Source organism: Pleurodeles waltl, chromosome 4_1 (genome assembly GCF_031143425.1).
Source record: "Pleurodeles waltl isolate 20211129_DDA chromosome 4_1, aPleWal1.hap1.20221129, whole genome shotgun sequence".
NCBI lineage: Eukaryota > Metazoa > Chordata > Amphibia > Caudata > Salamandridae > Pleurodeles > Pleurodeles waltl.
This window is the reverse complement of record NC_090442.1, coordinates 975,667,769-975,680,522: the sequence shown is the minus strand read 5'-3', so window position 1 is coordinate 975,680,522 and position 12,754 is coordinate 975,667,769. Positions and strand designations below refer to the sequence as shown.

The window sequence follows — 12,754 nt, the reverse complement described above, 5'->3', positions numbered from 1 at the left end:
TCAATACAGTAACTCATTGTCTGTGTGTCAGTGTGTGTGAATTGGCTCTTACAAATTTAGTTGTCCCACTGTGTGAACATCACAAGACGTGTTTTCATAAATGTGTTTGTATACATGTGTTGTCAATGTGGCCAACCATCAGATGCTATTCAGTGTGGAAATGAGAAAGGAAATGTGTTTGTCATACACATAACAACAAATGCTGTGTGAACTTCCCAGATGTTTGGGATATAAGCATCTCCAATGACAAACCATGCACAGAATAGATAGAAGACGGTTGGTCATGGCAGTGTTCCAAGACTAAGCCATCACATGTCCTGGAATGCGGGATACCACTTCCTGGTCACTTGTTTGTATACTACCCATGAGTCAGGCACTGGAAAATGCTATGTGGATACAATGTTTGTGACACCGAGTCCCAAAACCAATCCATAAATGTAATGTCACTCCACAGTTTGAGTCATATAAATGACCTATGTTTCTCCTGTGGCAGTGGAGGGCCAGCAGACTAAGCAGGACGTGTTCACATATTTCCAGTGGTTAATTGCACAAAGGTGTCCAGTTCAAGTGTGTGGGCCAATGTGTAGCCTGTATTATTATTGGGGTCCATGTTGTCACAGTTACGTGCAGGTCTAGTCATGAATCTATGGAGCCATTCCCTGCATTAACAAAGTATCCTTCCCAGCTAAATTGAACGAAAGCCAAAGAGGAATTGACAACACACATGGGGAAAGTCCAGCTATGGCACTGCAGAAGTTTTATGAGACTGACAACAGGGCAACCTTGGTGTGCTCACAAAGTTAATGAATCAGTAATTTTAAACCAGCAGGTTTCCTCACAACATTTGTACACAGGGTGGCCTCTAAAATTCCCACTGCATCCGGGAACATCAGTGCCTCTGTGCTGATTAATCTCACACCTATTCACAACGCAAGCCCCATCAGTATTTTGGGGGCGATGTGAATCAGTGTGTGGACCGTCAGGGTACGAACATGTGTTGACATTTCATGCACATTATCTAACGTTGTTTGTTGTGCTGGAGGCACCATACTCAATCCATGCATACAGCCATGGTACACTGTCACTATTTGTCACTCATGCATATATGAAACCCCGCCAAGGGATGGGCCATGATTAGGCTTTTTAAAGACAAGTTCCACCCCATGATACAATAAGTAAACTGATTAGGCTATACAATGTATTTGAGTATTCAGTGTAGACCTACCTGACACACTACCCCAGGAGGAGAGTGAGGGCATGGAAAGCAACTATGAGACAAATGTAGCCACAGGGAACCTTTATGGTAACGCAAAGACAGGACCCAGTCAGGCTAACAGGATGCAGGGTCAATCAGGAACAAACATGAACAAGGCAAATACACAGTGAGCAGACTGAGACTGGTCAAAGCTGGAACAACACTGTGGAAAATGTAAACTGTTTCTGTCCTGTGTGCTGCAACGTTACACAATAACCCAAGGCCTGTGTTACACAAGTGATTTATACGGCAATGCATAACAGTGATATACATATAATGGCAGTTTCTATGCAGTTCCAGGCAGCTGCAAGGGCAGTGCGTGTTCAAATGTCTTGTCTGCATGGAGGTGCTCACAGGTGTGTGCAGCTTCAGTCTCTCACAAGTCCCGTAGGTGAGAATGCAGTTCAAAGGGCCAACAGTACCTTTCACATGGGAAGCAATGGACAGGTGATTACAGGTCCTACAGACTACAAGGCAGTGCATTATCTGACCAGAAGTCCATGCAGACAGATGAACAATGACTATGGCATACCATACTAAAGAGGGAAGCACACTGGAGTCCGAATGTGAGTCTGGGTGTGTGTAGATGAGGGATTATCTTGGTACAAATTGTCCATATCCAGGGGCCCCTCGAGAAGGGTGGGGAGAGACAGAGAACATGGCAGTGGCAGGACTTATGACCTGGGATGGCATGTGCCGGGGATGTCTTGTGAGCAATGCTAGTCATACCTGGGGCACTCGTGCTATCCATTTGCTGCTTACATGCGTTTCTTGTCACACATACTCCTTGCAAAGATAGCTGATGTCACACTTACTGCTGTCAAGGGCCTGGTCATACCTTCCTGTTACCAATGCTATAGAACATCCACTGCCTCATGTATGAGGCATTTTTTTCTTGGTGAATGATGGTGTCTTAGTTGTGTGCCATATGCTGCAATGAACCATGTTGCCAACATGTATGTGTGAAATAGCTGTGGTCCTCTGCTATTGCCCTTCAAATGTGAAATAGACAGGATATATGTCATTTACAGTGTGTGTGTGTGAGAAGTTGGCTGTACATTCATACCCATCAAATGTAATGTGGATTTTTCAGGATCCTAATATGTATTTCTGCACTGCTCCATGAGGCTACACTCTGATGATGAATCTTAGGGATAATGTGATGTAAAAATGATTACCCAGACCATGATATAGTGATTAGAATAGGTGTTTAATGACATATGGTAAGACAGTGGTGATGGTGACTATAGTTAAAAGAAGTTTTGGACTATGTGTTGTCTCTGAGGCAATCCTGCTGCTGTGTTTGGATGGTCCCCCTCATGTTGATGGACCACGTCCTCCTCTTCCTCCTCTTCAGCCATTTGTGGGTCTAGTTCATAGAGGGGAATGTTCCTCCTTACACAAATGTTGTGCAGGATGGCACAGGCCAAAATGATCTTGCAGACTATTTCTGGTGAGTGTAGGAGGTTGGCTCCGGTGATGTCGAGGCACCTGAATCTTGACTTCAGGATGCCAAAAGTCCTCTCGGCTATGGTGCGTGTCCTCTTATGTGCCTCATTCTAGGCACGCTCTGATGCAGTGCTTGGGTTTGCAAATGGGGTCATGATCCATGGCTGGATCCCATACCACTGATCAGCTGAAAGAGAAAATGAGTGAGAAAAGTTTGATGTTGCTAGCACCATGATTATCACTTTGCATGGCAGTTGCTATCTTGTTTTGTCTGTGACTCATCTGTGTTTGTGTTATTGTGTGGAATCCTAGGCTTCTAGGATGTACCATCAGCATTGGGTTGTTGCATTATCTGAACTGGTGTTTGGCTGATTGACCGGATGTCAGCTGTATTTTTGTAGAGTTGCAGTACATTGTGTACTCCCTTGCATTATGTCATGTGGAAGAGGTTTCCACGTGTCTTAACTGAGGATGACATGATACTTCCATACACAGAATCAATTCCACAGTGGTGGTAACACAGTTGCATCTATATGGCCTGGACATCCCATCCAATTTAACATATGCAATAGAATTTGTTAAACATCAGTGAGGCCCTTTGATTTGGCTAGGTGACAATGTACAACACATCTCCATAAGCTGTCAGCACTGACGTGTTGACAATTGACAATGCACAAATATCCCATGTGAGACAAGTTCTCTGCAGACCTATTTCTCTGCCCTTGACGAGTTGACTCATGTTCAAACGTGTACCTATACTACTGAACCTGGTCCAGTTCAGGTGGCTAACTTGGTTGTGAGGTTGTTATTTTGAGTGTCAGAAGGTCCATATGCCTGTTCATCTGTTGTGTGTGTGTGTGAAATTGTCTCAATCCGCATGTGTAGGAATGTGCATTTTCAATATTGTCACATCAATATATGTTCTTAGCACAGTCCATTTGCTTATTGGTAGTGGGCAATGTCAGAGTAGGAGTGATGTGAGATATTGGTACAGCCACAATGATTCCATGTCACCTTCATTGTAGTCATCATCATCATGCTATGTGTCTCATGGTGTTTGACCTGCAGCAAAACACATTGCACACCCCTTACACAGTACTTATTGCTTGGAAGGGTGTTTGATTGAGTGTTATTGATGTGGTATTGAAAGATTAATCTTCCAAGTTGTACTGCCAGTTAAGGCCATGTCATTGTCATTGTGTTGTTTTAAATTGTTCCCTTGTGTCTGTGGAGTGGCACCTGTTGTTATTTGGAACTGTCATTTGTCCATAGGTGTGTATCCCATTGGGTGAGGATATCAAACATGCCTATCAGTGTCACAACCTCATTGTCTTCCTGGCCACGTGTCAATGTAGTGGTGTATGTGTTGTGTGTCCTACAGGGTTGCTGTGCAGTGTGTATATAACTGGGTTTCTGTACTTACCAACAAGTAGGCCATTTCCATATCGTCCATCCTGGAAGTGTTGATTGATGGTGCAGTGACGGAAGATGAATTAATCATGTACACTCCCAGGATACTTTGTCACGATGTTGGTGATCAATCCCAGGTGATTGACAATGGCCTGCACATTGATGGAGTGTGTGTGCTTCCTGTTGTGGTATAAATGTTCGGTTGCAGCAGGTGGCACAATGCGTACATGTGTGCAGTCAATGGCACCAAGCACGTGTGGGAAGCCGTTGATTTGGTAGAAGCCCTGTTTGGTCTCCTGCTGCTTCTGCTGTGTGTTGGGGAAGATGATGTAGCGGGGTGTGAGGGAGCTGATGGCATCCAATACCTTGGGTAGGAAGGCAGAGAATGAGGGCTGAGAGATCCCAGCAACCAGGGCACCAGTGGTTTGAAAGGAGCCACTTGCCAACATGTGGAGGACAGCTAGCAGCTTGGTTTCTGGTGGAATGGTGTGGGGTGTCTGCAAGCTGGGTGCCAACTGTGGCTCAATGTTGCGCAGCAGCTGCTAAATGATTTGCCAGTTGAGTCTGTACCTCTGGATGAGGTCTTATTGCCGGAGTCCCAGAAGGGTTGTCCTGGTGCGGAATATCCTCTCCTGCCTTCTGCATTGCCTTTGGGGACCCTGCTGGTGTTGTGGAAGCTGCTGTTGTTGGTCCTGTGCTCTGCGTCTGCGTACACGCTGGATGAAAAGGACCTCCGTGTCTTCCCTTTGGAGCTCTGCTGTTGCTTCTTTGTGTTTTCCTTAAGTACTGGTGTGTTTGCCCCATTTTAACACCTGCCCTGACCCAGGCGTTATTTTTTGACGCAAATCAGGCTGTGCGCCATTCTCCGACTCTGCCTCCCGTTCGTGCGGGATTTTTGCGCCGTAGCATAAATATGGCGCACTGTGTTTAAGTCATTTTTTGGACGGGAACGCCTACCTTGCATGTCATTAACGCAAGGCGGTTTCCCGCATCCAGAAAATGACACACACTGTGGACTTTTGGTGTTCGCGGGCTCGGGTGTCATTGTATAAATATGGTGCAAGGTTTGAGCTGAATGTGTGTCAAAATGTTTGACGCACATTCCTGACAGACAGAGTATATATATATATGCCCCTCAGTGTTATGAAATACTGTCAGCAGGAGGCTGCCTTTTTCCACATGATATCAAAAAGATGTATTCCAGGTGAACATCCACAAACCTCTGAGTTCAGCTGTATCTGTTTGTGGGGGTGATGTCACCCTGGAATCATGGTGCTAGAAAAAAGGGTTTTTTATCATAGGTGCTGCATCCAGTGAGAAGGAAACAAATTGTGATAGGTTTCGACGTTGTGAAGTGGTACTGAATTACAGAACATTTACAACCAGCTGCAAGGAACCTGTGTCTCAGTAACACTTCTATTTAACGTTTAAATTCCACTGATGGGGTGGGTAATGGGGGAGCACGTTGGGGTGGATAATGAGATGATTAAAAAGCACACAGGCCTCTTCATCCTGCATTTTCTTTCCTTTAGGTAGGTGTGACGGGAGAAGAAACAGAAACAGGGGCGAGTGGAAAGGGGGGAGAAAATATGGGCGGGAGGGCATGTGAGAGGGGAGAATAAACACTGGAGGGCAAGTGGAATAAGCTTTACAAATAAAGGAAGCTATGATGTGTCCAGTGTTGACAGCATCATAGGGTAGAAATAATACTTGAATCACAGCACGAGCAACAGATGGCCAGTAGAGGGACTCTAATCAAACCTAATTAATCTGTACTTGGCCCCTGCACTACAGAAAGAACATGAAGTGACGCATGGCGATTGCTGCCCCCATGAGAAAGCAACAAAGCAGAACGACAATGATTCTTACAAATGGTAAGCAATGGGTGAGTTCCAAGCCCATTATTGAACACAAGAGTCTTGCAAGCTACAGCACATGCAATAGTGCATTCTCACAGATGAGACCAAAAAAAACTTTCTTTCTATGGAAACAACAACTTGTGTATTATTACACAGCGGCTAGTGCCACTGTGCAATATGTATTATAAACATAATGCCATGCTATTGAAAATAAATGTGGCCCAATAACAAGTAATATTGCAAAATCAGATATTCACACATACATACGTTACTTTTCATTTTCAATTTATGTGGCAAGAAAAGTCCAGTTAGGAATTTACAACGCTAATAGCTCTAATTCATTCCTCTTTGCCAATACTTGTTTTGTTGCATCAGCTGATGCCGCCTTATAGGCTTCAAGTAGAAAACACACTGGCTCATTCATTGTCTCTGAAGGAATAACAACGAGCATGCTTTGATGTATGCATATAAAAATCCTCTTCTTGGGTGCCACCGGTCCTCACAAGAGCCGGTGTGAGGCACCATTTAAAATGTGCGGAGTTAAAGGAGCAGAAGTTACAACTTGAGCAGGGAAACTATTGGGGTGCAGCCTTTGCTGTCATGTGACCTATGACAAAATTCACATTACCATAATTCTGTGTCACTTCTGGGTCCTCCTGTTGTTTCTTTTTGGGGCAACAAGCGTTTTGTCAATGTACCGGATTACAACAATTATTATAAAATGGTTGTATTTTAAAGGGTTTTCTAAGATGAACTTAGTAAACTAAATCACCCCAACAGTCTATGGAACAGTGTTTCCTGGCACCACAGACGGTGGCCATGAAAAGCATACTGTGGTTTTTCTTCAAACCGAATAAATCTTTCTCCTTTTACTAAAGATTTTCATGGGGAGGAACATTTAAGAGTTTCAACCAATTTTTGAAAGCCCTGCCAAGTGCAGGATTACCCTTATTTAGTAAACAAAAGTATAACTATATAGTAGACAGAGTGATTAATTGCTGGTTCCTCAAGTGCAACAACATTCTTTTGTTATCCTGTGACGCGCTTTTGGGGCGTGATTCGTACTGTGACCGGTTAACCTATAGCCCTGTTACATGACATATAAGACAAACACATGCTGCACAAAAAACTCCATATCATCCGAAAGGATCCGCTACCATGTGGGAAGCAGCGATATATAACAACAGATAAGGAAGGATCAATTTGTAAATGAAACACGTAACTGTATCCAATCTGGATTTTATTTCTGGATTGGCTCTTGCTTCTCCTTTGTCATTGTATATTTATATCATGCCATGGTCTAACGGACGACTTTGAAACTGGTGAATAAAGTTTAAATCCAGCACAATTAACCAGCTGGGAAGATCATTTAATCAACCCTTGCCTAAAAACCACAAGCAATAGCAAAGTCAATATGGCTAGCTTATGCTAGATCTATTGGCTTTGTCTATGCTATTTCTTAGCCATGTACAGCAGCGTGGGTGCTCTGCAACATGGCTGAAAGTAAAAAAAAAAAAAATAAAAAATGCTATGGCGCGGTCAAAGTTTGCTCCATCATAGCGCTTATTTATTTTATTTTATTTTGAACCATGCTGCACAGCAGCCGCACAGCTGTACAACATGGCAAAACAGATTGACAAAGCCAATAGGTTCATGTAGGTGAGACCACATGGCTTAATCAATGCTTTGTGAAAAAAGCAATATGATGAGGCTAGCGCTGGACGTGTCTAACTTATTCATAAGTTTGAGTGCGCAAGTGCTTTGACCTATTGCAATCTATCTGTGGGCTTCTAACAAAACTGTCTGCACACCCATCACTATCATTCGTTCCTTTGGCTTGCCTTTCAAAATTCCTTTGTTATCATTGGTAAATGCTTTTCATTTGTCCCTCGTTGGGGTGGTTTTGTTACCACCTTGGACACCGACCCTGTTACATGGATAATTGCTCATTTGCCGATAAGTTTGACTGCTAGCAAACTTCTTATTCCTTTTGTGTCTCTCCTTCGCGCTCATGCTCATGGTGGCTGCGGCGCTTTGATTCGGCTCACTTTTGTCAACTTTTTTACTTTTCATTTCAATTTATGTGGCAAGAAAAGTCCAGTTATGAATTTACAACACTAATAGCTTTACCTCGGGCAAACACAAGACCCACTACATTCCAAATGCTTATTTTTTTTTTAACTTGCTCCGCTGTTTTTGATCCAGATTTATAGAATTGTGATGGAAAATGCAGTAAAATTCGAAAAGCTCTAAGACATGCACAATTGTAATTGTTGCAACAGACAGGGAAGTCAAAAGGTTGGGTGAGCTTAGCGTTCTTTGTAAGCATCAGTGCCCTTGCCTCAGAAACATCTTCAAATTATATCAGGAATCAATGTACCTCCTTCTGGCTCCACACCATATACTTTTGTTGAAGGGGATGAAAGTTTGACCACAGATGCTATACCAGAAAGCAATCCACCTCCACCGCAGCAAACAACAATCATATCTGGGTTTGGAACCTCCTCCAAAACTTCAAACGCTACGCTGAAGGAAAACGAACAACAGTTAATGCACAATAGTGCTGGATGTCATGTGTATCGCAATGCAGGATTCAGGCTGAAGAAAAATATTTTGGTAGGCTTGAACAAAACCAAACAAATGTCAAATATGGAACCTAGGTAAGATTTTAATCAATTATATTCAGTGAATAATTTGATAATCATAATAATAATAATAATAATAGTGCTAGTGCCAACATTACCTTCCAACCATTGCACTCCAACAACTGTGACAATATAAATTATTCCTTGTCACCAAAACTGTAAAAATGGCCTGTTCGAGGTATTATTGTTTTAATTCAGATTGAAAATCAAATCACTGTGTTGATGTGCTATTCTCAAAAATAAGCCGGTGTGGAGAAACAAGTGCCGGTGTTGAGTACCCGCAAACAGCAAAACAAACTAAGAACTTGCCATATTTTTTTCATCCCACCCATCCTTGTTGAGAACCCAGCAGATAATAGGGACAGAAACTGGTTTAACAGAGTAACGTTTCATTCATTTATACAGTTGTAATTTGTAGCGCTTAAAGGTCACCTACTCTGACCCTATTGGAGGAATGGAATTATTGTACAGAGCAAGGTGAGTCAGAAGCTTTCTCCTGTGGCCACTGCACGGATCTGCTTAGTTACAGAAGAATAAGTGAGTCATCAGACCCACACGGTACCATGTACGGGTGAGGAACATTTTTGAAAGGACCAAGGGCCAGATGCATGTAGATGCAATTGTTCATTTCCTAAATAGCGACTTCATAGAATCAATATTTAGGAAATATAAAATGATATGTATCAAAATACCAATTTCCTAATAGTGATTCCTACAAGGTAGGAATCGCTATTAGGACATTGCAATTAAGAAATCCCATGTCATTTGTTACAATGAGCCAATATTGCATTTCCAAAATAGCAATTTCCTATTAGGAAAAGGGGGCAAAAGGGCCCCCGTGATCCACCCCAAAAATAGTGGTGCACATGTAGAGCACACATACGCCCTAGAGGCATGTGTGTACTCTACTGCACTTAAAAAGCATTTTTGGTGTCTTTTTTAAATTGCACATGGTTTCCATTCACTTGGAGTCCATGGTAATTGCATTTCCTAAATGCCCAATTCGCATTTAGAAAATGCTTTGTACATATGAATAGGAATCGCAACTAGGTAATCCCTATTTGCGATTTCCTATTTAGAGGATCACACATTGCGATTTCTACTGTGTAGAAGTTGCAATTTGTGATTCCTTACAGGGCTTTGTACATCAGAAAAGCCCATTTAGTATCTCTTAAAGGCTCGAAATAACATTTCGGACCGTTAAGAAATGCTAAATGACTTTGTAAATCTGGCCCCTAGAACCAAACCGTTATGCTATGCTTGTTTTTCAATGTTATTCGTTGTGGATCTTGATGGAAGTAAATCTGGTGCACAGATTGGCATTTCAATCTTGCAGGCCTTCATTTATTAACTTAATATTGCTGGATTAACCCCTAATTTGCCTTGGGTGGGATAATTTTTAAATGACTGCAGTTAACGCCGGGGCAAATTCAGACATATTGTTCGATCCATATTAAGACACAAATCTTGTTGTGTACCATCCTAAGAGGATATTAGAACATGTTGTCCAGGATTCCTAATGATGCCCAAATTCCATTTCAGGGAAGCTCTTGCTTGCACTAGAAGCTAGATTATAAAACAAATACAAATGTTACATCCCTGTTTTTTTCCAAGCAGGGTTTTTAAGACTCAAAAGTTGGGAAAAATCTGGAGGCAGAACAGTATGAATTTCCAGTTTGTGCACCTTGGAAATGGGCAGAACATGCACAATTAGCACAACGATGCACCCTTTTATTAAGATGTTCCATGCAATTGGTAATTGATGAGCACACAGATGAAATTAATATATTGTTGTGAAAACATACTTTAGTAAAAGTGATTTATGCTTCGTTAGAAACAAAATAAAAGTATTAATTAAAAATATTCATTAATAAGTCAGAGTTGAGAGGTTGGGACTATATTTTCCAGAATGCACCTGGCAAATCCTCAAAGTCCAGCTGAAGGTGGCCAGTTGGGCTCCTCTTGGTGAAGCTCTTTTTACCGTGTTGCTTTCATGGAGTCCACTCCTTCACTCCTGGAAGCCAGACAAAGTCCTTAGGGCTGTAGTTCCTCAGTGTGCAGCAAGCACAGTCATGCAGAGTGCAGTCATTTGGGGGTGCAGACCAGGATCTCAGCAGGGCAGTCCTTCTTCTCCTTGTAGTTTCTGGCAGTGACCTGAGTTGCTGGGCAACTCTTCCATATTTATTCAGTGTTACTGGGTTGGCAGGCAAGGGGGTACCCCTGACCAATGGGATGCAGGGTGCCACCCTCTGGGTTGACCACTTCCTGCAAAGAGTGGCAAAAATCAATCCCAGAAAGCACTATTCTTCCAAAATCCCATATGGGGAATCTTTCTCCTGGAGATTAAGATCTGGCTAATCCATCCCTCTGGTGTGGCAAACTTTCCTTAACACCCCCTCCCCCTCCAGCTTCTCTGCTAATCTAATTACTAGGGCTCCCATCAGGCTGGGGTGACAGGAAGTGGGGGTGAGCCTGTGTACTGTCCTAACTGTCATTCCCCCTTGTGACACCACTTTGGTTACCCAGCCCCCTTCCTGCCTTTTGCTCTGCAGCTTGCAGATCTGACCCACCAGATGCCCCATTGTCTCAATACAGGCCACTTCACTCCTCATTAAGGCAGTTTGGCTCAGCATGGCATACGCTGGCCAACCAGAGAAGATCTGCTGGAAGGCTGGATTTTAGCTCAACAGAAATGCAAGTTCTATAACTTTTTTTCTGTGATAGTTATAATCAATATAACAGTGGCAAGGTTATGGATTTATTCTAACAATCATTTTAAGTCCAATAATGACATTATAGCTCATTCCTAACAATAGTTATACTTTAATAAAGTATTCCTATGTTAGCCTATGGAGCTTATGCACTACAATGGAGAATAATGAAGGGTAGGGTCCCCTCACCAAGGCATATAAAACATCTTTTATAATGTCCCTGCTTATAGTAGCGAGGCACCCTACCTCTGGGGCACCTAGGGGAGACACCTTGGGGGGGAGGGGAGGAGGGTGATTTATTTGTAAAACAAAATAAGGCCGTTTAAGACTTTGGAAATACTTTTCATTCCAAAGTCGAACTTGCATATACATTTACGTTCAAAAACAGCCTGCAAGGCAGGGCTGGCTTTTAAATTGACAGCAGCAGGCTACACAGCAATGCATATTTAAATGTATTAAATTTGCTAGGCCTCTAAACCTACATGCCTTACCATATAATAGAGACTTACAGGTACGTTGTCATGACAATTATAACTATGCATAATTTGCTTTTTTTGTTTTGCATGAAGCCCAACATGCTGATGCTAATCTGATGGTAGTTAAGGATTCTCACTAATGAACCGTCTGCTAATGAGGAATAATGTTTGATGAATTTCTCTGCTGAACTTAAATGTATGTGATCTTGTTGTGAAATTGCTCTTGTTATTAATTTGCACCGTAACCTTAGAATGTGTAATGGTTCAAGCTTTGATTAGATTATGTTTTTCCGTTGCTTTGGACAGCCAGTATTGTTTCTGTATGTGTTTTATTTGATTTTGAACTTGATCTACATGACTTTAGCATTGTTAATACAGGGAAATAAATATTCTAACTTTTACTAAAAGGTTTGGTTATTCATGGCAGAAAGGTCATGGTATGGAATTACTGATTCTATTGATTATTAATGTTATTGTTGATTATTGATATTGTGTATTGGTTATAGATTATTGATCGGCATGCAATGGAATTATGGTGGGATCAATTGCGAGTCAAAAGGTTCATCAACCTGTTCGCATCCCCTTGTAAGTTTACTTATTAAGGTCAGACGCGCTAACAGTGATGGTAGCAGAGGATGGTTTGCCTCCTTAAGAGCCCATCAGAGATGTCCAGAGATAATAACAGAGGCATCACCATTTCTGGTAGCTTGATGATTTGGTCTTTTGAGAGTTCATTATTACTGAGATTCGGATTTTATTTTTTAATGATGCTAATTGGAGAGAAAATGTTTCCCTATGTCCAGAAATGACTTTCCCAGAATCTCAGATCTTGCTAATGGTTGTTTGAGGATGTTCTCTGCATTCTAGTGACAGTGTAAATGAAGTAGGTTGCGCTTGCACAGCTTATGCAAAATCGAAGGTGAATTGTGAGGTTTGTGAGGGTTTAGGG

General features: G+C 42.2%; 1 protein-coding gene and 1 non-coding gene across 4 annotated transcripts in view; one reads left to right on the top strand and one right to left on the bottom strand.

Annotated features, from left to right (window-relative positions):
- The window catches only part of LOC138288608 (L-threonine ammonia-lyase-like), a 112,058-nt gene that overhangs the window by 16,951 nt on the left and 82,353 nt on the right, over nucleotides 1–12,754 (bottom strand). For all 3 annotated transcript variants that reach the window (XM_069230103.1, XM_069230102.1, XM_069230104.1), the window contains one exon: nucleotides 8,354–8,499. In XM_069230103.1, the coding sequence (XP_069086204.1) occupies nucleotides 8,354–8,499 (146 nt within the window). The remainder of the gene's footprint in view (nucleotides 1–8,353; nucleotides 8,500–12,754) is intronic.
- Nucleotides 6,802–6,917, top strand: LOC138288633 (U5 spliceosomal RNA). Its single transcript, XR_011202495.1, has one exon. It is a non-coding gene; the product is annotated as a U5 spliceosomal RNA (small nuclear RNA).